This window comes from Salvia splendens, chromosome 5 (genome assembly GCF_004379255.2).
Source record: "Salvia splendens isolate huo1 chromosome 5, SspV2, whole genome shotgun sequence".
Classification (NCBI taxonomy): Eukaryota; Viridiplantae; Streptophyta; class Magnoliopsida; order Lamiales; family Lamiaceae; genus Salvia; species Salvia splendens.
Window position 1 is genome coordinate 687,645 of NC_056036.1, and position 23,382 is coordinate 711,026.

At 34.7% G+C, this 23,382-nt stretch overlaps 3 protein-coding genes, 1 long non-coding RNA gene and 1 other non-coding gene across 5 annotated transcripts; 1 reads left to right on the forward strand and 4 right to left on the reverse strand.

Moving 5' to 3' along the window:
• Positions 1-570: 570 nt before the first annotated feature.
• Positions 571-644, reverse strand: TRNAT-AGU. The gene has a single exon. It is a non-coding gene; the product is annotated as a tRNA-Thr (tRNA).
• A 3,965-nt stretch (positions 645-4,609) lies between these two features.
• LOC121803397 lies at positions 4,610-5,769 on the forward strand. The gene is made up of 2 exons (XR_006050985.1): positions 4,610-5,123; positions 5,280-5,769. It is a non-coding gene; the product is annotated as an uncharacterized LOC121803397 (long non-coding RNA).
• Positions 5,770-7,921: 2,152 nt separating this feature from the next.
• On the reverse strand, positions 7,922-10,625 carry LOC121804792 (rop guanine nucleotide exchange factor 1-like). The gene is made up of 5 exons (XM_042204469.1): positions 10,090-10,625; positions 9,619-9,735; positions 8,987-9,525; positions 8,507-8,866; positions 7,922-8,414 (listed from the first exon to the last, which is right to left on the reverse strand). Exons 1-5 carry the CDS (start codon positions 10,349-10,351, stop codon positions 8,079-8,081), a joined length of 1,614 nt encoding a protein of 537 aa, XP_042060403.1. The 5' UTR covers positions 10,352-10,625; the 3' UTR covers positions 7,922-8,078.
• Positions 10,626-13,845: 3,220 nt separating this feature from the next.
• On the reverse strand, positions 13,846-18,260 carry LOC121804791 (tRNA pseudouridine synthase Pus10). The gene is made up of 15 exons (XM_042204468.1): positions 18,032-18,260; positions 17,370-17,749; positions 17,140-17,260; positions 16,907-17,024; positions 16,348-16,472; positions 16,122-16,199; positions 15,493-15,561; positions 15,322-15,402; positions 15,095-15,214; positions 14,934-15,008; positions 14,774-14,854; positions 14,609-14,682; positions 14,474-14,534; positions 14,280-14,335; positions 13,846-14,046 (listed from the first exon to the last, which is right to left on the reverse strand). Exons 1-15 carry the CDS (start codon positions 18,179-18,181, stop codon positions 13,965-13,967), a joined length of 1,671 nt encoding a protein of 556 aa, XP_042060402.1. The 5' UTR covers positions 18,182-18,260; the 3' UTR covers positions 13,846-13,964.
• An 897-nt stretch (positions 18,261-19,157) lies between these two features.
• Positions 19,158-23,302, reverse strand: LOC121801896 (T-complex protein 1 subunit beta). Its single transcript, XM_042201356.1, has 12 exons — positions 23,172-23,302; positions 22,668-22,730; positions 22,515-22,571; positions 22,274-22,339; positions 22,088-22,199; positions 21,586-21,714; positions 21,260-21,331; positions 21,049-21,164; positions 20,821-20,897; positions 20,155-20,640; positions 19,726-20,041; positions 19,158-19,535 (listed from the first exon to the last, which is right to left on the reverse strand). Exons 2-12 carry the CDS (start codon positions 22,671-22,673, stop codon positions 19,389-19,391), a joined length of 1,584 nt encoding a protein of 527 aa, XP_042057290.1. The 5' UTR covers positions 22,674-22,730; positions 23,172-23,302; the 3' UTR covers positions 19,158-19,388.
• Between the last annotated feature and the right edge of the window lie 80 nt (positions 23,303-23,382).

The following is a 23,382-nucleotide window of genomic DNA, read 5'->3' on the forward strand; positions in this document are numbered from 1 at the left end:
AATATATATTGATTTTTCTTAATTACAATGTTAACATTATTCTACCGCTAGATAAAATAGTGGACACACCTTTCTCTTTATAATTGCTTTTAATTTTATGACCAAATTTCACTCTAAAAATGTATATTTTATGATATATTTGTGCCTTGATGAGGATACGCACCCTATCTTGATTCCAATTTATTGCTATTATTATGGTGAATATTTATTTCAACTTTTCAACTAGTATTTGTTACGTATTTCACCTTCTCACGCACTTCCTGTATGTAGATTTTAAATTTTATTTTTTTATACAAACAAAAGAGTTAGTTGAAAAGAGTAAATGCGAGAGGTGGTATTTTTGGCACAACCATAAATGTTAAGAACAACTACTAACACTGCAATGATTTATGACACAAAAGAGAATTTCTGCAAAAAAATTGTTTGTCAAACCTTAATAAAATAATGCAGACAAATTATCACTGTGCATAATAAAACTTATTTTAATATATATATGAGTACTATAAATTATTAATACTCCACTATTGCGGAGTATAATTTAGCTCTTGTTAATTTTTACACAAAAACATTTGCTTTCATTGAGAGTTGAACTCAAGACCTCCCGCTTACTAAACGGGTGCTCTAACCAACTGAGCTATGAAAGCTTTTGTTTAAGAAATTGATGTGTCATTATATACATTGGTCTTAATTTATTAAATATGAATACCAATTATATTTATAATTTTATTTAATTCTTTATATTAGTGAATGCTGCAGTGTTACAAAATATCGTATGTTAAAGATTTTTGTACAAACAATGTTAAAATACTTCGAAGGTAAATTACAAGGCCCAAAAGATAAGGGAGATGTAAATATTTCATGTAATAGGCCCATAATTATAAACGGGCCCAGCCTAACAATACGAGCCTCAAACTTATTTCCTTATATAAAAATAGCCGAGCATATGAATGTTGATAAATAAGTGGGAAAATTGACGACAAATTAAAATTATAAAATTGGGTTAACTAAGTTCTAATTTATTTTGCAACTTTAATAATTAGTCAGAAAAATTATAGAATTTGGGTCTGTTTGCAATTATCACACAACAAAAATATAATTAGGCCTATATGTATTTTTTTATGTTTTTCAATTAAATGGCATCGTTTAATTCACCGATGGTTACGTTGACATATGATTTCCCCAACTTCCATATCAAACAGAATTTCATCAAAAAAATAGTTGTAAATTAATTGGAAATAAATTCAAATTTCATAATTTTTCTAACTTATTTTTAAAGTTGGGTCAATTGTGGAGTACTTCATTTATTTGCCATTTTAAAAACCTCAATGATCCATTCTCCTACATAAGTCTCATTTTATTTTTCTTATTATTAATAATCAGACATCATATTTATTAACTCATTTAATTACTTGTATATTTTAGTAAGTTTTTCAACCCGCTTTTCTCAATTTTGTAAAACATAAAAAAGCGTAACTACAATAGGATGATGTAGTTAATATTTATGCAGGAAACAAGGATGACATTATGAAAAAGAAGAAATAAACATCGTGTATTGGAAAATGAAGAGGAAATCTAGAACGATATGGAAAAAAGAAAATATATTGAAAAGACCAGTCGAATAAAGGCTACGAATTAAGTATGATCACTATAAACAGTCATCGTCAATGTACTCATCATTTAGGTGTTAGAACTCCATGCACCTCTCTCTCTCTCAACCATTTTTTTAATGTTACATTACAAAAGTGTCGATCCTATAACTACATCATTCACTAGTGTAGTAGTGCAACTTTTTTATTCTCTCACGTGATAGACACAGTATAATCATTATGCATGTGAGATTAAATCAATTTTATTCATTGGTTGATACATTTATAATGGAGCTCGAATCCTACTAAAATTCAAAAATTCTACTACTACTACTACTTTAGATGTAATTAACCTCAGATTCTCAGTGCAAAATTCATTGTTTAATAACATTATAATTAATGTAATGCTTATAGATTTGGAAAAACACTAATTAGCGCAGTATTCCCTCAAGAAATATACTTATTGATGAAAAATAATTAACAGAATCTTGAGTAATAGTAGTACTGTTCATGAAAAGCCACTGGTCATTTTATTTTAGGGTGTCAAAGTTGTTCTGACACAGGTGACTGAAATTGGATTTTACAACACAACTGTCTACCGGATTATTTAAAAGTTACCCACAGGCCACAGCTATGCTAGCTGATCTTTCTTAAAGTTAAACACAGGAATGATAAAATTAAATTTCAGTATTTTAATGAAATCCATTTGAATAATTCATATCAAGACTATACTCTTGATATTTTAAAATTCAATAGATATTCGATTAATATATTTATGGAAAAGTATAATTACTGAAAATATGTTCAAAATAAAATAGGTATATATCTTACATAAATTCATAATTGTGACATAATTTGTGGACTTCAATTTGGGGTTGCTATTTAAATTAGCTGGGCTGATTTTAATTGATGGCCGTTTATGTATACTGGTGACCCAATTCGGATTTGGCCCAATACTTAAATGGACGCTCCGATGGCTGCCACGTATGCCATCTCACACGGATCTTGATGGAGGAGGATTGGATCTAGGGTGTGCTTGTTTGTGGAGTTAAACACTCCCTGAGCCGTCTCAGCTACTCAGCCTGTTCATTTGCTTCTCTCTCTCTACATGCTTTCTCTCTGGCTTCTCTCTAGAACCTTTCTCTCTATCTCTATGAAATGGCTTCTGATCTTCTTATCCGGTGACTCCTTTCTCTGTTTTAGTGAGAATCGAGTGTACATCTCTCAACTCCTGTGTTGATTCGGAGATTTCTTTATTTTCGAACGGTTGAGTTCGATTCTGGCTGTTTGGTGGAAGATCCTCGGTTGATTTCTTAGATCCGTGGGATTCGTGTGTTCTTGAAGCCTTGTGGTTATGGCTGTGGTTGTAAGTCATTTGAAGTGTGAGGTGGCTACTGTGTTGTAGTAATCGGAGAAACCCTAGTTTTTGGGGTTCGATTGTTTCACTGTGATCCCTTGTGATTTGTTGGTGAAGATTGAGGAGGTCCTTGGCCCTGTGCAGTCGTGTGTGCGACCTGAGCCATATCCTAAATCTTCTATCCCTTTTCGGTTCTTGTATTTCCTTTGTGATTTTGATCCGAAAGGATCTTGTATCTTGTGTTACTAACTTGTGTATTAAGTATGCAAGAGATTCGCAGAGTATAGCTTGATATATTCGATCGGTTCCAGATCTGATATAGGCTAGGGTTTTCTGTAAATCTTGTACTAGTTACATACGGTTCTAGTTGTAACTCATATCTTGTAATTGGCTTGTTCCTTACTAAGACTATCCATCTCGGTGTTGATCCAATAACAAAAAAGAGGTCCCGATAATTAGTGAATCCTAAGTGATTTGATCCCTATAATAATGATGTAGCAAAATATTTTTAATAAAGTCCTGCAATTTGGTAGGATACTTTTACTATTAAAAAAACATGAGTTTTTAGAGGGCTTTCACCCAGGAGTATGGATCTCTGTTGTGCTTCCTCCACAACAGAGGGTGTTGTGTGCTCTCATAGGAGTATAATATTAAAATAGAACACAACACTCACCCCCTGCTGTGGAGGAAGCACAACACGGGATCCATGCCCTTCGTCAAGACTTAAAATTAACATGGGCCTAAGAAAGAATCATCTCTCACACCAAAATTACTAGAGTATTAGAATAATCCATCAATTTGGTAGGTAACATTTACCCTATGAAGCCTGAGTTTTTAGAGAGTTTTCAACTAGCCCAAAATTAACATGAGCCTAAGAGCATCTGCAACGTGGCTCGTTGCAGGCCCGAACTCGTCCCACCAGGACGAGTTAGCGAGACTGTGTTGCATGCATCCCATCCCTCCCGGCAGCTCGCGAATGAGGGGAGGCCAGCACGCCACCCCCCACCCACGTGGCGCGCTGCAATTGGCTTGTGACGCTAACTCGCCGTCGCAATTTTGAATTTTTATTTAATTTTTCTAAAATCCAAAATTTGAAATAAAATTATAAATTAGTTTTGAAAAATAGCCATTAATGGATGTTCAAAATTTAAATTATGTAATTTTTATTGTGTAATTTTTGCCGACAGAGTAATTTTCTATAATTTAATTGTGTAATTTTTATTTTCTAATTTTTTATTAATGTATATTTTTTTCTATAATTTTAATTATGTTTATTTAAATTATGTAATCCTGAATAGTGAAGGAATGAGATTGTTTAAGGGATGTGTAAGGAATAGGATTGTGAATGACTTAATAAATAAACTTCTCACACACAAATAAGCCCAAACCCAAGCCCAGATAAAGACCATTGCTTTAATAAGATAGCTATCAAATGCTACATAAAAATATTTAGAACTTAAAAAGTCTATGTGAACTTTATTGTAAACATTAAACATGTAATTGACCATTCATTTTCCCTATTCTCACATCCTTCTTCCCAAACCCCACAACCTTTTATGTTCCTTTCTCTCTGTAGAGATAGAAGATAAAGTGGGATGGATATAGAGATGGTGGTGGGCGAGGGAGTTAATAATGACACAAGCAAGAGCAATAGGGTTTTATCATCAGAAACGAGGACTTCACAATCATCATTCTTTCCTTCTAAATAGAGTATACCCCAAAGAATGAACCATCTAATCTGATTTAATCACTCATACATTATATCCCTCTCTCTCTCTCTCACTACCACTCCCATTAATTATACCCTCTCTCTCATTTACTGTGCCTAACCTCTCTTCTTAAATAGAGCCACCAACTCCTCCTTTTCTCCATCTCTCTCCCCATCTACTACTTTTTTCTCTCTCTCTCTCTCTCTCTTGTGTGTGTGAGAAAGAGAGAGGGAGGATGAGGGTTTTGTGAAGGGCAAATTCATGGAGGGCTTATCAAAGGGTTTCTAACAGAGTTTATTGGCATTCTGTCCACCTCCTCCTATCATTTTTTTTAAAAAAAGATACATAATGTGAAAATTATATATAAAAAATTGTTAGTTAGAGGAGGTGGGCATACTGCCAACTGATCTCTGTTGGCTTCACTTTGTAAAACCCTCATGAATAATTATCCACAACTGTCTAAAAATCAAGGTATGTTTGATCTCAAATTTTGTTATTTATTTATTTTATTGTAGTGGCTATAATAATGGCTTGTTACAAGTCATGAACCCTATATTTATCTTTCATTTTGTTTGTGAAGGTGTTTCAAGAGTGCTGACTGATTCAGTTTTTGTTGAATTTGTTTAGGTTTTGTTGGAATCTCTATGTGAAATCCAATCAAAGGGAGAAGAATATTGAGGCCTATTATCATTCATTTATTTCCTCTAATGGATTTTGTGTTTGTTTTCTACAAAACTGAATATTCTAAAAACATCAAGAAATATTTTTTACAAAATAGAGTACAGAAATGTGATTGCAGGAAGGTTGATGAAGATTTTGCCCTTTTCCAGAAAATAAAAGTTAACATGGAAAAAGCTTATGCAAATTACACAGAGTGGTAGGGCAAAAAGGAAGAATATATTTTTAGTGCTTTTGGTTTTACAGTCGTTTTAATGTAGGCTCATGATTGATTTTTCTGACAATTTAGATTAAATAATCGTAGCATTTAAGGCGTTTTTGTATAGGTTATTAATCTTCTCAAATACTACATGGCTAGTTCAAGATCATTTAGCATCCATTTTTAAATTTCAAATTTTAAAATATTCATTAATTTCAGAAGTAGTATTATCTTGTTTAATGTGGATTTGAGACCAATATAAACTATTATTGCACTTGTTAAATTATGTGAATGCATGTTTGGGTTAATTATGTATTACTTCAGTTGATTAATGTTTTCTGAGGAAGTAATTAATGTTTTTAATTTTATATATTTGTATTTTCAGTTTACGTGTAATGAAAGTATTTTCTTGTTTAATGTAAATTTGAATATTTTTATTATTGGCAAAAAAATGGCAGGAATGTAATTCAAATAATTCTCAAAATTGTGTTTCATGTCAATAATTCTGTAAATAATCTTACATAAAAAAGGGAATAGATAAAGGATTAAGAAGTAGTAGTAGGAAATTGGATTTATAAAATAAATATATGGACATTCCTAGAAGGAAATTGATTTTTTTAAGAAAAGAATTTTACGCGAATTAAAAAGTTCACCCCATATAATCTTTCAAAATTATTCCATTTTATTTTTCAAGCATGTATATTTTCCCTATATGATTTGCATAAAATTATATCACTAATGAACTTTACCTGGTGTATATATTTAATTATTTCCAAAAATAATTTTTTAATCTCAACCCCAAGAAATTCAGTGGCTGAAATCATTTTAAGTGAGTTTGGAAGAGGTAAAAAATTTCTTTATTGGTTAAATAGATGATATAAATAAAATCCACTCTATCAAATCATTAGGGCTTCTGTTGTTCCGATTTTTTCCATAAGCACGCACGCAGCTTTTATTCATATTTAAACCTTCCCTGTCAACTCATAATAACTTTCCCCTTAAATGTGGAGCCAAATCTCTAATTATATATACACCTACCCCTTATTAATATCGTATATATATTGATCGTTACCATTTTCATTATTTATGCACAATAATGATGATTTTCGAAGCATTCATTTCAGATTAAAGTGTACGTGGCCCTTGATTTCATTCTTGATTTATAATGTCTTTTTTTTTCATATACGACCGTTATCATGTATAGATTAATAATCGAATTTTGTCATATCTTAATAATTATTTTCACAATATCTTGGTCGGATTTAGGAATTATATATTCAAGGTTATAAAATTGACACAACACATATTTTTACATGCAATTTCATGTGGCTACAAATTTAACATATTTTATTTGCCAATTGCTCGTAATTAAATGGCTTAATTATTTGTTTATACAACAGTATTGTTTAAAACTAATGATCAATTAATGCATGAATTTTCACCTATTTTATGTTAGCATAATATCTGAAACGTTGCAATAATGTGATATTTCAGTTTTAGTTGGCAATTTTATGGTTATGAAGAATGACTATCTCTATCTCTTCATTTTGGTCCACATTTTTAATTTTCTCTTGGTTTGTTACATTAATCACATTAAAAATTAGGTGGTTCTAGTTTGTTTTATAAGAACAACTGTGTAGTGAGTATTTCCGTAATCAAAGGTTGTTGCAGGTCTCAAACACACCAATACTAATTTACACATCATGTGTATATGGTTTGCAAGCTATTACACACGAACATGAATTTACCTTAACCGTGCCAAAATAATGGGGGAATAAGCAAGCACTTGCAAATCTTGAACATATCAACACTATCAACGAAGTGTGTTTCACACGTCATGTATGTTTTGCAAGCTATTACACACGACATGATTTTACCGAAACTATGCCAAATAATGGGTAAAAGCAAACATTTGCCATGGCGTAAACGGACCAACTTTCCCTAACAAGGCAAAGCAATTTACAAGCTAGCAAGTGTAGCCATTTTCCATTCTTATATATCATTCAATTGAGTAAGATGTTTGCAAAATCCATTTCTAATAACCCTACCAAATAAAGCCCCCATGACTTTTGCTCATTAAATGGCTCAACAACTCACTATACAATATTCTTTCATGAAAAATACAACACATCATCTTCTTATCAAGTAAAAATAGCTTCAAATAAACAAACATGCCAACTTCAACCATGATGATGCGTGGAAATAGTTCTCTAATTTTTTTTGATACATATAAAATTCGACTCACAAATATTTTGGTACTATATAAAGTCTTTGTGAAATTCATAAAATCACCACTTTACCATGTTAGTTAGTATTTTAATTATCATGCAACAACGTATGCGTTATATCAAGAAATGCACATATACCAACGAACAACACACATCATGGAAAGTTGTCGTAATAACTAGGCTTCGATTACCTAGGCCGATCTCAAAATTATCTATAACCGTGGATTACAAACTATAACCATCGTCACTTCTAATCCGTTGATTCAGATTCTCAAAATATCGAGAAAAAAAAAGATCGAAATTCTGTTAATTCCATTCGGATTACAAACTATAGCCATCACTGTGTCTAATCTGTTGGCTTTGTGAACGGCGTAATCTACTGGGCCGCTGCGTTACAGGGACTGAGTAATGGAATGGAGACCCTACGAGCGATGATGATGATGAGAACGAGCTTTGATTCGAGAAGAATTTCTGGTTATACAGATCATGATGAGCACCCACTGATCCTCTGCGGCTGAGCATGGCGTGTGACTCTGCCATGGCGCGTTGTCTGGTGGCATCGTCTACATACAGAAGATCATCAATCCTTGCCAACAAGTTGAAGGCTATGCTCTCCAGCACCCTCGAGTAGCTTTCAAGAATCGACTGCCCAACATCCTACATCATAGCAATAAGCAGCCATTTGAATCATTACTCGGACAAATTCAACATGTGTTTAATGCATCGGATTCGTAACACGAAATCCTTACCATGTTATATTGAATCTTGTTCGTGTCGAGAGATGTCTGAGGGAGGCCCGGGAAGTGGAGCTTTAAGTTCATGAGGAGCGTATCAGCGCGATGAGCAAAGAGTTTGCTCTTTTCAGCATCACCTGTGGGGCCCTTCGCCGTGCTTCCCCAGAATAAGCTCGTTTTCGAGTGGTTTAGCTTCTTCTTCTTCTTCTTCTGATATCTCAGCCTCCAGAAGTGAATGACGGCCTCAAGCCTATTTGCTACTTCCATAGTAGTATATTCTGATGAAAGATCGAAGTAGTCAAGAAGACGATCCGGGGAGAACTGATCTGCAGTTATGTAACGGTATAGGACATCGCCTAAACACGCCTTGTCACTCTGACAAATAGAACAAACAGTCGATCAGTAAACAGCAACATAAGATACAACAGAGGATTCAGCAATGCATAACTAACAAATCGAGTTTAGATAGTAGCCGAAGAGACATAAATGAGATACCTTAGGCAAGCTGTCGAGGTAGACTTGTGGCACTTCCATATCTGAAAGAACACTGCCATTGATCGCGAGAGCAGCTTTGAATATCTGCTGTGTGCATTCCTTGCACTGCTGCAAAACCATTCTTGACTCATCCGAAAGACCATTTGCCGGAACCTTTGGGAAAGGCAGCCACCATTTTTCCTCGAGTGTTGTGGAAGGCCTACTTGAAGGTGGTGAACTTTTATATGGTTTGATGTGTTCAGCATCACCAATGATGATACCTCGATCAACATAACGAAACTCAGTGTCGTGAAACCTGTCTAAAATGCTGATCAACATCCCGTCTAGCTTCTTGAGCGCTGGAAGGTTCAGGTACAGGTCGGATCTCTGCTGAGTCACCATGATCTCGAAGCTCCCACCACCAGGGAATTCTTGAACAGACGGAATAAGCTCAACAATGGAGTCGCTAACGCACAAAAGCCATTCCATCTCTCGCTGCCACATTGATCTCCTCTGTGGAGTCAGTGGCTCCAACTTCCAGAGCTCTCCAAATACACTAGCTGTAGATTTAAAACGAGCGAGTGTAAAGAGTAGATACAACGAAACCCTCACACGAACCACATTGTGAAATCGAGTTAGTGAAATGTACTAACCAGCAAGATTAGTGATTGCGTTGGAGATTGCTAGAGCACTGCATACTCCCTTCCCTCCACCAGACATGTCCTCACCAAGTAACAACTTCGCGAACCGTTCCTTCATGAATTCAACCTCTGTAACCATACAATCAGTAAAAACTTAGCTAATCCACAGATCAAATCATCATAATTTTCTATCCCAAATCAAAATCAGGACCAGATTGATTCACACTGCTCATTTTCTAATCGATTCTTCCTCGAGAAGAGACAAAGATCTAGCTTCAAACATTTTGCATATCGACATTGTAAATCTAACTAAAACCTAAACAGCAAACAAACATTTTCCTCGAAGAAGATGATATATGGACGAATTCCACACAATTCTTCATGTATAGCACTACAATTATACGTACAATCGACGATTCCAGCCTTCAATTCAACAATCAAATCAACTAAAAACCTAAAGTGAATCGGAAGCTGAAAACTCACCGGAAAGCTCAGGCGGCTCAGGCTTATCCGTATCCCGCTTCTCCGCCGCATAGACGACGTGTCTACCCCCGACAACCGGCAGCATGATCGGCGGCGGCGTCAAACACTCGGAAGCCAAATCGCGGCGGCGATCGGAAGAAAACGTGGCGGCGCTGGAAGTGGAGCTCTCCGACTCACTGATGTCGGCGTCGTCGAATCGGCGCGATTGCAGGTCCTCGAACTCTTCATCCGACGGAGAAACGACGCTGTCAGTATCCGCCATTTCACAAAGCAAAATTCACCGATCTTCTTAAGCAGCAAAAGCAGTCGAAATTGGGGAAAATGTGCCAAATGCTTCAACGGCACAATTTCGACAGCGGCGTGGAGAGAGCATAAAAAAGTAAGTGCGTGTTAGTGTGTGAGAGAGAAAAGTAGAGAGCGAGAGGAAGAGGAGGAGGAGCCCCACCGTTACATGGTGGAGCTCGACTTTATACCGCCATGGTCGTCTCTTTATTTTGTTTCTCTTTTTCTTCATTTTTTTCTTTTTAAGGGAATTAACTGAAATTTGTTGACGATGTTGTCGACTAAGATTAGGGTTTTAGTCAAACATGCTAATGACTTTATATTTTGGGATAAATTCCTTGTTTTGCCACACAAAATTTCTTTAAGTAAATTATTACTATATCTATCCATTATCCATCATTTTAATAATGAATACCATCTTTTGCCACACAATATTTCCTTTTTAAATATTACTTAATCTATCCACTATGAATAATTTAAATAATGAAGAATATGAGTTTTAATCAAAGTTAATAGTTTTAGCAATGAATAACAGTATGAATTTTAATTAAAATTAATTAAATATGAGAAAAATAAAAAGAAAGAATAGTTAATATTAGTGTTAGTGAAGAAAAAAGCTCACTTCATTAAGATTTGACAGATATAAAGAATTGAAAATCGGAAAACATAACTATTGATTATGGATGGACTAATAAAAACAATACAATCTTCGTCCAGAACTAATGGAGTAATATCTTTTTTTTTCACTGTGATCCTTCTAAAAAATTTAATCTATTTTCATTTTCAATGATATTGCCCTCCATTTACATTTTTTATGTTTTCTTTTGACTGATGTGTTGGGAGTTATAATGTGATTGTTTAACTTTACTCGTAATTTTATTAATCAGATAATGTTTCACTCCAAGAATATTATTCTAATACTTTTTTATACTATATAGCACAAAACTATCATTTATAATCACCATTTAATTTATTAACTCAAAACCAAAGCAAAAAATTATAGATGAAATTTAATCTATTGAATAATCAACTTTAATAAGTACTAGTATCAACAAAAATTTAAAATTTGAAAGCTCTGAAAAGCAACATTGATGTAGCACTTCAGCACTATCTTTGTGTAGATGAAATTATTGCCAACTTTAGGTGAAATTTTGATATGCAAAACCAAATGTATATTCATAGTTTCAGCCATCTAAATTTGTCAATAAAGTTCTTACACGAATCGTGTAACGGTTCATTTATTATCTATGGGTAAATAAGATCACATAATATAGAAGAAGATATTAATTCAAGAAAAAAGGACATTTGGTAACAACGCACATAAATATAGTTGGGCTACTAAACCTAACTAAACACAAACATACCCTAAAATGAGAGTTTTTACGAATCATGGGCTGATTAACTGATTTAATTGGGGGGAATTTGTTGAAATTGAATAGCACATAATTCTGACTGAGTAGGTTATTAAAAAGAAAAAGAATAATTAATTAATCTATAACTAATTGGTAGTATTACCATTTATTGAACATTTTGAAATACTATAGTATTATTTTTTTTCACAAACTTCGAAATTAATATATTTATAATCATGAACATACATTTACATATCGATGATGGATTCCGACTTCATTTAAATGTTTAAATATGGACGATTCGCTATCATTTAAATTTAATTGATGATGTATACAATCGAATTACATTCGATTGTTTATATGATTTAATGCTTCAATTTTTAACTGATTGAGGCTTAAATTGAAGTTTGCATCATCAATTAAATGTCATCAAATCGTCCATATTCCATATCATCAAATGAATGTCACTCAATTGCCCGCATCCTTTAATCTAAACTGGAATATGACATCGATGTGTAATTAACATCTTAACATAAGTTTATGATTACCAACTTCTAAATTTGTGTAAAAAATCAATATTTCCAAAAAGTACATGATATTAGGCGCTATAATCCTTTTTATCTGAGGGGATAGTTTACAAATTGATCCTAATATAACGTTTCTAATTATTACTACAATGTAATGCAATTATTATACCACCAAATTTTGAATTGCATAGTAATCAAGTACCACTATAATTTACTTTATGTGTTTGTTGCAAGTTTGTGGATTCAATCATAGAGAAGAAATTAATGTTTGAAAATTAACCCAAACAAAAAGGAAATTTCAATTACAAAATGTATTAATGTATGATAAAGTAATAATACTACTCTCACCTACAACGGAATTAATATTGTACTCCATTATATATAGGTGTAACAAACATATACATATAGCATTTAATTTAAAATCAGAAAAGAAAAACACACTACATCAAATAATATCAAACATTCTGCACTCAATGAATAGTGCATTTTTGCAAATTTAATTTGTGGAGCCATTGCCTATTGGAAGGTTGATATTAGTGTACCAAGAATTTAATTTTTGAAGCCACCATGATCACTAAGAATTTAAAGTGCCATTGAATTTCTGAATTATTATTTTATTATAACAGAGGGTTTGTTGCAAAGTAATTGTGGGCAGTTATAAAATTTAAGCACTCGTCAATTTTTTAGATCCTAGCATTATATTTTTGTTGATGTGCTATTTAATTGATTGTATGGTTCTATATATGTTAGCAAAATGCCATCAATGCCTACCAAGAGAATTGAAATATTTATTGATTGATAACGTATAGAAATGGAATGATATACTATGCACAAGGAATGTTGTAATTTTTTTAGCTATAAATTCGTAATTATTATTGTATTTAACTTCTGATTTCGTACTAACTAGTCAAACCAATCAAGTTAAAAAAAAATGATAAATGTTACTCCTATTAACTAATACTCCCTCGTTCAGTTAAGATGACCCCTTTTTTCGGACGTGTTATGAAAAAATGATAATAAATAGTTAAAGTTGTGAGAAAGTAAAGTAAGAAATAATATAATATAGAGGATGGTCTCTTTTACATTAATACATTATTGTCTCTCTTATTTTAATTTCTCTGTTCACTTTAACTATTTATTATCATTTTTCCAAAACATGTGCGAAAAAAAATGAATCATCTTAACTAAACAGAACAGAGGGAGTAGTATTATTTCTCTTGATGATTTTATATTTGTGATAAATAAACACACCCCCGTGTCATTTAAACTAGAAAATAATATGCAACTCTTGGAGAGTTAAGAATACACATTTTTCCTAAATGAGTATTGGTTTTTATTTTTACATACAAAATACGTAATGAGAACTCACTCATTTTTAGGATGTCATGTCTTATCATATTTTCACAAGATGACATGAAATAGTTATCTAAAGGACCCGTTTGATAGCCCGGATTAGCCATGATACGGCCTTTGACTATTGGTATCAGAGCGAGGCTACGTTTGGGGAAGGCCCGAGGTAGAAAGCCCTCGAAATCACGGTTTTGGGCAGATTGCAACAGCCAAGCTTAGTTCACACATTAAACCAAGAAAAAGACTAGTTCATAAAAAGTCCCAATAAAATAGAACCAAAATTGAATGTTTACAAGATGATGGCTTATGTTTGAAATGAAAAAGAAAAGGTCTGAAATGGAAGTTTGGCACAAAGAAGCCTTACTCAGGCTTGGAAGCAATCCATCTTCACATCTGTGACATCAAGTTGCAATATTTCTGCTCTGCATCCCAGGATCGAACCGACACTGAAAAAATACAGTGTAAAATGGGTGAAAAGAACTGATGTTGGGATCTGTCGAACAACTTGAAATTCGATATAATACTAAATTTTTAGAGTAGCTATTGAGTTTTCAGACATTATATGTATCCAACCAAGTACTAAGATAGTAGAAAGAAACACTGATCTGGAGATTTAAGACGAACGAATTCAGCTAAAATCTAAGATATAGATGATGACTACATAAAAGTGGTTTCATACTTGGGATATGTACGTCCGAGATCTCCATGAACGAATTCCTTGATGTAAGTTCCAGCCTGGTCGAAGATAAAAGCATCAACTTATCAGCTTTTTTTTCCCAAAAATTCAAGAATAAAAAGATGCAAATTTCTACTAGAATCATCACTTTAATGGGATAAGTCAATCATACAAAAAAGTGCAAGAGATTACTTAACCTGAGTGCACAAGTGCAAAAGGAAATATTGAGAACTACCAGCTATCTTTTCTATTTTCATCCTGAAATATGAGATAAATATAAATAAATCTGCAAAGGAGAAGGATAGTGAAACATTTATGTAAAATATTCTTACCAATGTATGATTTTTTCACGTTCTAGTGGACTTCGACGATGGAGGACTCTCACTGGAGTTTTCTGCAAAACTTTCTGCACAAGAAAATGGAACAGCTAACCAGCTATTTTGCCAAAGAACAAGCTCGAGAATAAAAACAGAAAAAGACGTAGATAATAAGCAAACCAGATCCGTGACCGATGATAACTTTTGCTCATCTTCATTTTCAAAGGGACGAGAAATCCACACTAGTGCAACATACTGTTTCTGCAAATACAATTGAAACCTTTTAGGACTACTGGTCATCGCGAGTCTACCACCCAACTATTAAAAGCTAAAGGCATACCTGCTTTTCTGCTTCTCCTTCACGCATCAGCTCCCAACCCTGACTACCCAAAAACCTAAGATTCTTCACTTGCACCTGCACAAGCCAGTACGTTTTCTACTTCATAATTCATTACATGTATGATAAGCAGCAAAAACAAAATCAACTTTACTAGGGCATACAAGTTTGCTTTCCAAGCTATTTATCTTCGTTTCGATCTCCTTTATCAACAGATCAGAAGGGAATTGGCGTGCATTCAGGATCTCAACCAGAAAAGGTCGCCCAGTGCCCAGCATGCGCACCTGCGTAGATATTTACTACATGCATGTAAGAGAGCTACAAAAGAGGGGCAGATGTTCAAATAAGAACTGCCAACTATTAGTGGTGATGATAAGATTGAGTTCTCTACATCAATGTCTTCTCTCCCGGCAGCATGGAACTTGTACTTGTCACCCTGACAGATGGGGAGGATGTTGCTACCAACGATTTCCTGCAAACAAGGAAAAAAATATGTTTCATGTCTAGATAGTCCAAAATAATAACAGGAAAACTACAAATTTCAATCTTGAAGCTTCTTCACCTCAACAGATGCTTCACCCATTCGTTCATCATCTATAATCCAGCGTGACTGGCTGACATTTCTAGAGTACTGCATCAAAAAGAGTAATAGTACATAGTTCAGGGAATTTTCGCCCAGGTTAACCCAAGCTGAATTTACTTTTTAATAATAGCGAACATTACGAATAAGGTGGACTGCAGATACGACGAATAAGCATCTTAGTCGACTAAATCCTAGAATGATCTATCACAAAAGATCTCCAAATACCCCCCCCCCCCCCCCCCCACATCTTCAAAAGAAAACGTTGACCTTTGAAATACATGGACGTTATTTTATGCGAGTAATGCTTATACTTATTGAACTTGATACTATAGAGCTTATTCAAATGGGCTTATATGCTGGTCAACTTAATAGATTTAATAAGCAAAACCTTACATTTGTAACTATCACTGTTCCTGCTCAAAACATATTCAGTGAAATAATGAATAGGGTAGAATAATGCCAAAGTGCCATCAGCCTATCACTATAGATGAATCTCAAATGGCATAAGAAAATGAACCCAAGGCTTTTAATAATCGAAAGGTTGACTGTCATCAGAATTCAGCATCATACATAGAGAATCAAATATGTTTGTGATAAAGTTGTTGCACCTTAAGATATCTCCCACCAACATAGACAGAAGTCTTGTAGCATTGAAAAAACAAGGAGCAGCACCCATTTCCATTGACCTGAAAAATAAATCATCACTCATAAAGCGTTGATATTTGAAATTCAGTTGGCGTGGCAGTCAATAAAATAAAGACCTTAAGCTCCTTATACAGGATAAGATGGAAAAGAAGGAAAGAAGGAAACAAGAAATCAGGACTCAGCACATACCTTCTCTAGTGGGAATTTTGACAAACCAGCCTGATCATCTTTGCACCCATTTGAAGAATTGGAAGTGAGGTCATGGTTTTCAACCTTTTGCAAGTCGGTAGAGTTCTTCAAGGTATCAGTCTCACCTGCCAATTTAACAGGATGAACATATATAATGTGCAGAATCCAAGACAAAATATTTCACATGACCATATTCACTGCTTTGATGATTCAATGCCTATTAAACAACTATAGTGCTCAGTTTAACATATGGCATAATGAAGAGCGTTCTCCGAAGCATTTATTGAGTAAATACTTCACAAGTAGTAATTGATAATGAAAAAGCATCAACCTTTTAATAAGCATATGTTAAATACATTTGACACTACAGTGTTATAATTTCAATCACATATACAAAATTCCATTGCTTTCAGTTTTCTCTTAAAAAATGACTTAATTTTGTGTTGATTCAGGTTTCACTATTCAAGTTCAGATTATTATGACTCTGCTAGTGCATCTGGATGAGATTTGCACTACCGCGTTGAGGATATTATTGGAAGGAGACAGGAAAGTGACTTGCCTATTTTCCTCCTCTTATAGCAGCCATTGCTCTCACTAATGGGCTCATTCTCGGATAGTGCATCAGAAAGTGTGTATGTTAATTGAACTCGGAATGAATTCTCGTTGCATTTTACATCCTGTAATAGTTACCAATATTTAAACATTATACTGGGATGACTAAGAAAGAACCAATAGAATGCCAAAATGCAAAATAAGATTTAAAACGCCACTGAGAAAAGACTCAAATAATACCAACAACTTCTCCAAGGGATTTGTAATTGACAATTTCAAGAAATCTTTCACTGTAATGCATGAAGATGGGAACTTTTCTGTGAACCAAGATTCAGAACTATACTTCTCTTTTATATATGACCTGAAAACGAACAATTCACGGTTATTTTTACAGGACTTATATCTTTACCAATACAAAGATTTTTCCAGCCATAATGATATTGCATATCCAAGAATTCTAGATCACTAACCAAACTGCCTGCTCATTATCGACCACAACCGGGGGCAGGGACACTAGGAGACAGAAGCTATCGATTTGATAGCCCCCTTGCTCTACATTGTCTGCAACTGCTGCAGCAAAATCGCAAGCATGACTCTTTTTCACCAAAATTCCATTGTCATCAACATATAGGAACTGCAAAATGCCTAGACAAACCCTGCAAACCTCCTGTAATTCTTTTTCTACGTCAACCATATCTTTACTTTCCCCAACACTATCATTAGCGGCCCCAGCATCACCATGCTCTGCCACTTCGCGAAGAATCACATTCAGAAGAGGCGTTGTAACCGAAGGACGAGAACATATATACTCGTGTTGACCAAATTGCTTAAGTATACAACGTGCACAAACCTGCATCAGTAATTAGAGCTTTAGCCTACAAATCATACATCATGTGCAGCACCACTATGTAACAGTCAATCAATTTCGAGATCTAAAATTAGGTCAATTACAATTTCCAGTCCATATAATTGGATTGCATAGATTGAATTTGGGAATAGTTTGTCTAATTTCCATAGAAGTATTTCCAATTGCAATAGCGAAGCGATCAATTATAAACTGCTGCGCTCTTGTGAACTAAATTGGAAATTAATAAAGCAGGAAAATGATATAAATAGTGAGGGAAGAACTAACGCCATTGGACAGCAAGTCCTTGAGGACTGGCGGCGGCAGAGAGCGGGCGGCGCGGCGGAGGAACACTAGGTCGTCATTGTCAGTTTCAGCGGCGGAGCTAACGTGCGCTTTTGTGGTATCACTGTGAAGTGCGGCGCCGTTGCTGGCCATTTGATTCCGACTATAGGGAGACGGCGGTAGTTATTTCCCTCTGTAAATTTGTAAACGAATTTTACCTAGTGAAGAAGAGATCACCATTTTGTAGTTGACGTCATATTTACTATTTTAGCCTCCTTAATTTCACAACTCTTAACGAGTAAATTACCGCCTTCCCACGAGTTCGATCACGGATTTTAATGCACAATTAAGGAAAGTAACAGAAATAGAAAGAAAAAATAATTAAAATATTATTAGTAGATAATGAGTCTTATATCATTAGAGAGAGAAAAAATTCAAAATTAGAAAGTGCATACACTAGTAAAACGGATTTAAAAAAATGAAAATGTGCGAACTCTTATGTTAACGGATACTACTCACGATAGAAAGCTAGTGGATTTTAATTATGGAGTACTACGACGGTTGCCCCCTTTATTTTGAGTGATTTTATATGTTTAAAACACTTACAAAAGTAGGTTATCTTTTATTTATAAGAACTTGTATGATGTGAAACATGAACTTGGGTGATGTCGAGAATTGAGGTAAAATCATTGCTAAGCCTAGAGGCATCTCAGCAAGTCGTTGAGTCGGGCAACCTGTCGAACTCAACGACTAAGCTGCGATTGGCCAATTCGCACAAACATGTTTTAAATCAGCTTTTCAAAGCAGTTTTTCGACATACTCCCTCAAAATCCCATCCAACCAGAGATATAGGGAGTACTAAATTAGGATTAATGTCTGATACTCCCTCTGTCTGCCATTAGGAATCTCATTTATGGACGGCACATGTTTTAAGAAAGGTTATGAAAAGTGGATGGAAAAAAAATTAACAGAATAAAAGTCTCACTTGTATATTATTAGTTTTAAATGAAATATGAGTAAAATGAGTTGATGGAAGGTGAGACCTTATGATAATAAAAGTGAACCGGGACTCTTATTCGCGGACTAACTAAAATGGAAAAATAGGACTCCTATTCAAGAACGAAGGGAGTAATAAAACAACGTTTTTGAAAACCATCATATAATAGTTTAACACACGTTCAGTCGAACAAATTAGAAAATAATAATTCGACATGTCCTAGTTAAATGAAACAAAAGGAGAAAAATCCCAAAAGCACAAGCAAAAAATAATGTTTCGGTGAACAAAACTGCACGTCCCCCTGACATTAGAACTTTCGTGAAACCACCCTAACACATCAAGAGACAACTGCGCACATTATCTTCACATCCTGTCTTCTCTTCTTCGTGGTGCGCAGGTGATGATTTCGTCGACCCTTAGGATCATCTCAGCAGCTTCAGTTGCTGAAAGCAAAACAGCATGCTTCACTTTGAATGCCTCACATATCCCTCTCTCGGCCATATCTCCGACCTGTGAAAAACAAGTTAACCATGACGATTGAGAAAAGCACACAATCATGTTGATTTTCAAGAACGAAAATGTATTGACACTAAAGTTTTTATTCTATTTTTGAGATTATAACAAAGTTTTATAGCATGTTGTGATAGGGGTTTTAACTTATCAGAATCATGAGATAAGTAAATGATAACATGAGACTTACAGATCCAGAGATGACGTCAATCCCAGCATTGGTCCCTTCCTTGTGGTGCTCTGCTCGGAGTTGAGCAACTAATTCAGCACTGTCCAAGCCAGCGTTGTCAGCAATGATAGTTGGAATGGCCACAAGCGCCCTTGAAAAGGCTTCAATGGCATGAGACCTCTTTCCCGGAGTTCGCCTAGCAAGTTCATCAACTGCTTTTGCCATTACCATCTCAGGCCATCCACCTCCAAGCAACACCCTGCTGTCGTTTACCGTTTGTGATAGAACACACAAGGCGTCATGCAGAGATCTTTCAGCTTCATCCAACATATGAGGGCTACCAGAAGTACAAACGACAAATATATTAAATTTGAGATGAGATGTAAAACCATAATTGATATGACAAGGAATGCTTCAAAGCATAATGTAACACTCGTCGAATGACAGTACCTTGCACCTCTCAAAACAATTGTACATGCCTGGCCCATTTCAACACCAGAAAAGTGAATCAACCGGTCCTCGCCAATCATAATTTCTTCAATGAGCTTGCATTGCCCAAGCTTAACTGACTCTGGATTATCGAAAGTTGATGCAATATCACCACCAGTAACAAGTGCCAGCCGCTCGATACCATCAAAATCAGCATGCTCTATTGCAAGTACTCCAGCGTCAGCAAATAATTCCTCTGGAAAATTGTAGATCAACTGGCGATTAACGAAGCAGTTTATCCCATGATTTATAATCTTTTGCACCTTCTCCCTCATCTTTTCCTTTTCAGCCACTTCAATCTCAGCGACCTTAGCCATCGAATCAACTCGGACACGCGCCCCATAAATTTTCACTTTATCTGTATCCATTGCCGTATTTGCCACCAAAATCTTTGCATTCTCAATACGTTTTGGTTGGCCAACACCAATTTTTTTGTCCAAAATAAATCTGAATGGAGAAGTAAGAAACATTAAATTGGAATTTAGACAGCTTCTGAACCCAATCTAAAATCAGATCAGAGCTGAAAGATGAACTATCACAAAGCAAGAAAAAACATGTAATTTCAGAGAAGAAGCAAAATTCCATTAAAAAGAAAGAGAATGAAAAGAAATTAGGATTCTGACTTACCCTTCATCCAAAAAGGAATCTTTTAGCGACCCTCCAGGCTTCTTTATGATTTGAATGGATTCCAAATTCGTACTTCCCTGTATAAAGAAACGACTAATAATTATTAGCCATATATTAACAATTATAAAGGCTGATAATTAATATATATATATATATATAGGCATAAGAACCCAATACCAACATCTATAGACACATCTTTACAATCAACTAAGTAAAACATGATCATACCTTCAGCCTCATAACTGCATCAACAGCCAGTTTGCCAAAATGTTCTTTGTCCTGAGAGAGAATTTTGGAACTCAAAGTAGTCATTGCAATCTTCAGTAAGTCGGACTTAAATTTGTCTGAAAATATAAGATGTAATGAGAACAATTATAAGGTTTCAATATCACAACACAAAAATAGCAATGCTCAACTAAAGCTAAAAGAATATAATCACCTGCATCCAATTTATTATCTGCAACCTTCTCGATCAATGCATTTAATGCACATTCAGCAGCCATACGGTACCCTGTTATATACACAGAAATATAGGAATTATCAACTATAATGAGAAGGATTATAGAGAAACCATTCCAGCCTCTAATTAAAAAAACTTACTATTACCTCGAAGTATTTCAGTGTGGATTCCATATTACATAATTATAACCAAATCATACATTCAGTTTGTTTCATTTCTAAATTCTAACTCACCAGATATAGCGAAAGGAATAGAATTATATATTCTATAATATGATTGAGTTAGTAAAAAAGTATGTGACAAACCTGAAATAATGGTCATTGGATGAATTTTGGAATTGACAAGCTTCTCTGCTTCCCTCAAAAGCTCCCCGGCTAAAACAACAACTGAAGTTGTACCATCACCAACTTCATCATCTTGTACTTTTGAGATATCTGGCAATGTATTTAAGGCTTTGACAATGATCAAATATTTTTCTCTAGACCTCTCATTCAAAAGAATGTTGACCTCTGGTTTACTCCAATTTTTAGAAAAATTTACCTGAAGGATATTTTATTTAGCTGCCAGACTCAACTACCTAATCATGGGTTCTTAATAATTAATTCATTATTGGCATAAAGTGAGAATTTAGAGTTAGGTTTTGGTTGAATACTTGGCTACAAGCAACATGAAATTTCAACAACAACATCACAACTGTATATAAAAATAATGTGCCCAAGAACACAAGCAAAATAAATCCTATACTAACCAAAGTCAAATTGAACTTTACTAATGTAAAATGCAATAGTAACATAACATCAAGGATACCAACAAGGACTTTAGCTGCAGGGTTGTCAATGTGAAGGGACTTTAAGATGGTGGCCCCATCATTTGTCACCGTGACACCATGTCCTCTGCCAGTGGATTGCAAAATTTTATCCTACAATAAAGAACTTGTCACTACAATTACAAGAATTACAAGAGGTATTTCATACTAAGAACAAACTCTTATACCATCCCCTTAGGTCCTAAGGTTGTCTTAACCAAGTCAGCTATAGCCATGGCTCCAATAAAAGAGGCCTGTTATAAAAAGACAGAACTTAGATGTTAGATACTCTATAAACATAGAGACGGCAAACTCATATTCAGAATCACCCTCTTCACTCAATGTGGTACACTATGAACAGGAATCAAACAGCACATATTGCTTGTTGAAATGTGATTGACGATACATCACGAACAAAATAACCCTTACCATTCGGGCACGCTCACCCTTCTCCTCTGTGGCCTCATCTTTGAAAAGATTTTCTACCTATTCAATCACATACAGAAGCATCGTTAGAGAGTCTGGAGGTTATAGATAACAAAAATAATCTAACAATGCAAGAGAAGTCAGAATATATCATACCGCCATCTCAGTAAGCGTCGAGAATGAAGATGGTAAGAGCACTCAAACACAGCAACCAATTTTCTGGAAGATAAAGAAAAATAAGGAAAAGAATAAATCTTTAATCACGAGCGCACAAATTATAACATTAATTAAGACCAAACAAACCATTAAAACTAATGATTTTCGCCAATTAAAGCTCGAACAATTCCACAAAAAATAGATCTTAAACCCTAGTAATCAGTAGCGATTTCCAACACACATGTGCCCTACAATTAATTTTACCATGTGCACCCCAGCTAAATAATAGAGTAACCAGAGATCCATACCTACAAAACATTCCTTGAAATGTAATCTCTCTCATTCACCATCCTAAGATCAGTACTAACAAAACCACACCTTAAACCCTAGAACAGCCTGAATAATATCCTCAAACTAAAACAGTGAAAACAACAAATGTTTTGCTAGATTGTGGTGGAGAATCGAAATTAGCAGTTTCAGAAACCCTAGGAGAAGAAATCGCACCTTATAGTTAAGCGAAGAGAGCTGGAGACTGGAGTGTAGAAGAGGCTGCGGGAGAAAGGGGGGTTTCTAAATATTTCTCACTTTAAGTAGAGGGCTTCGGGTTTTTGAATTTTTTTATTAATGACTTGTTTATTGCTCTCATTTTGTGACTTTTGTTAGTCCATACGTTGTTAATATAATTTCCAAATACTCCCTTCATCCTGTTAATTGC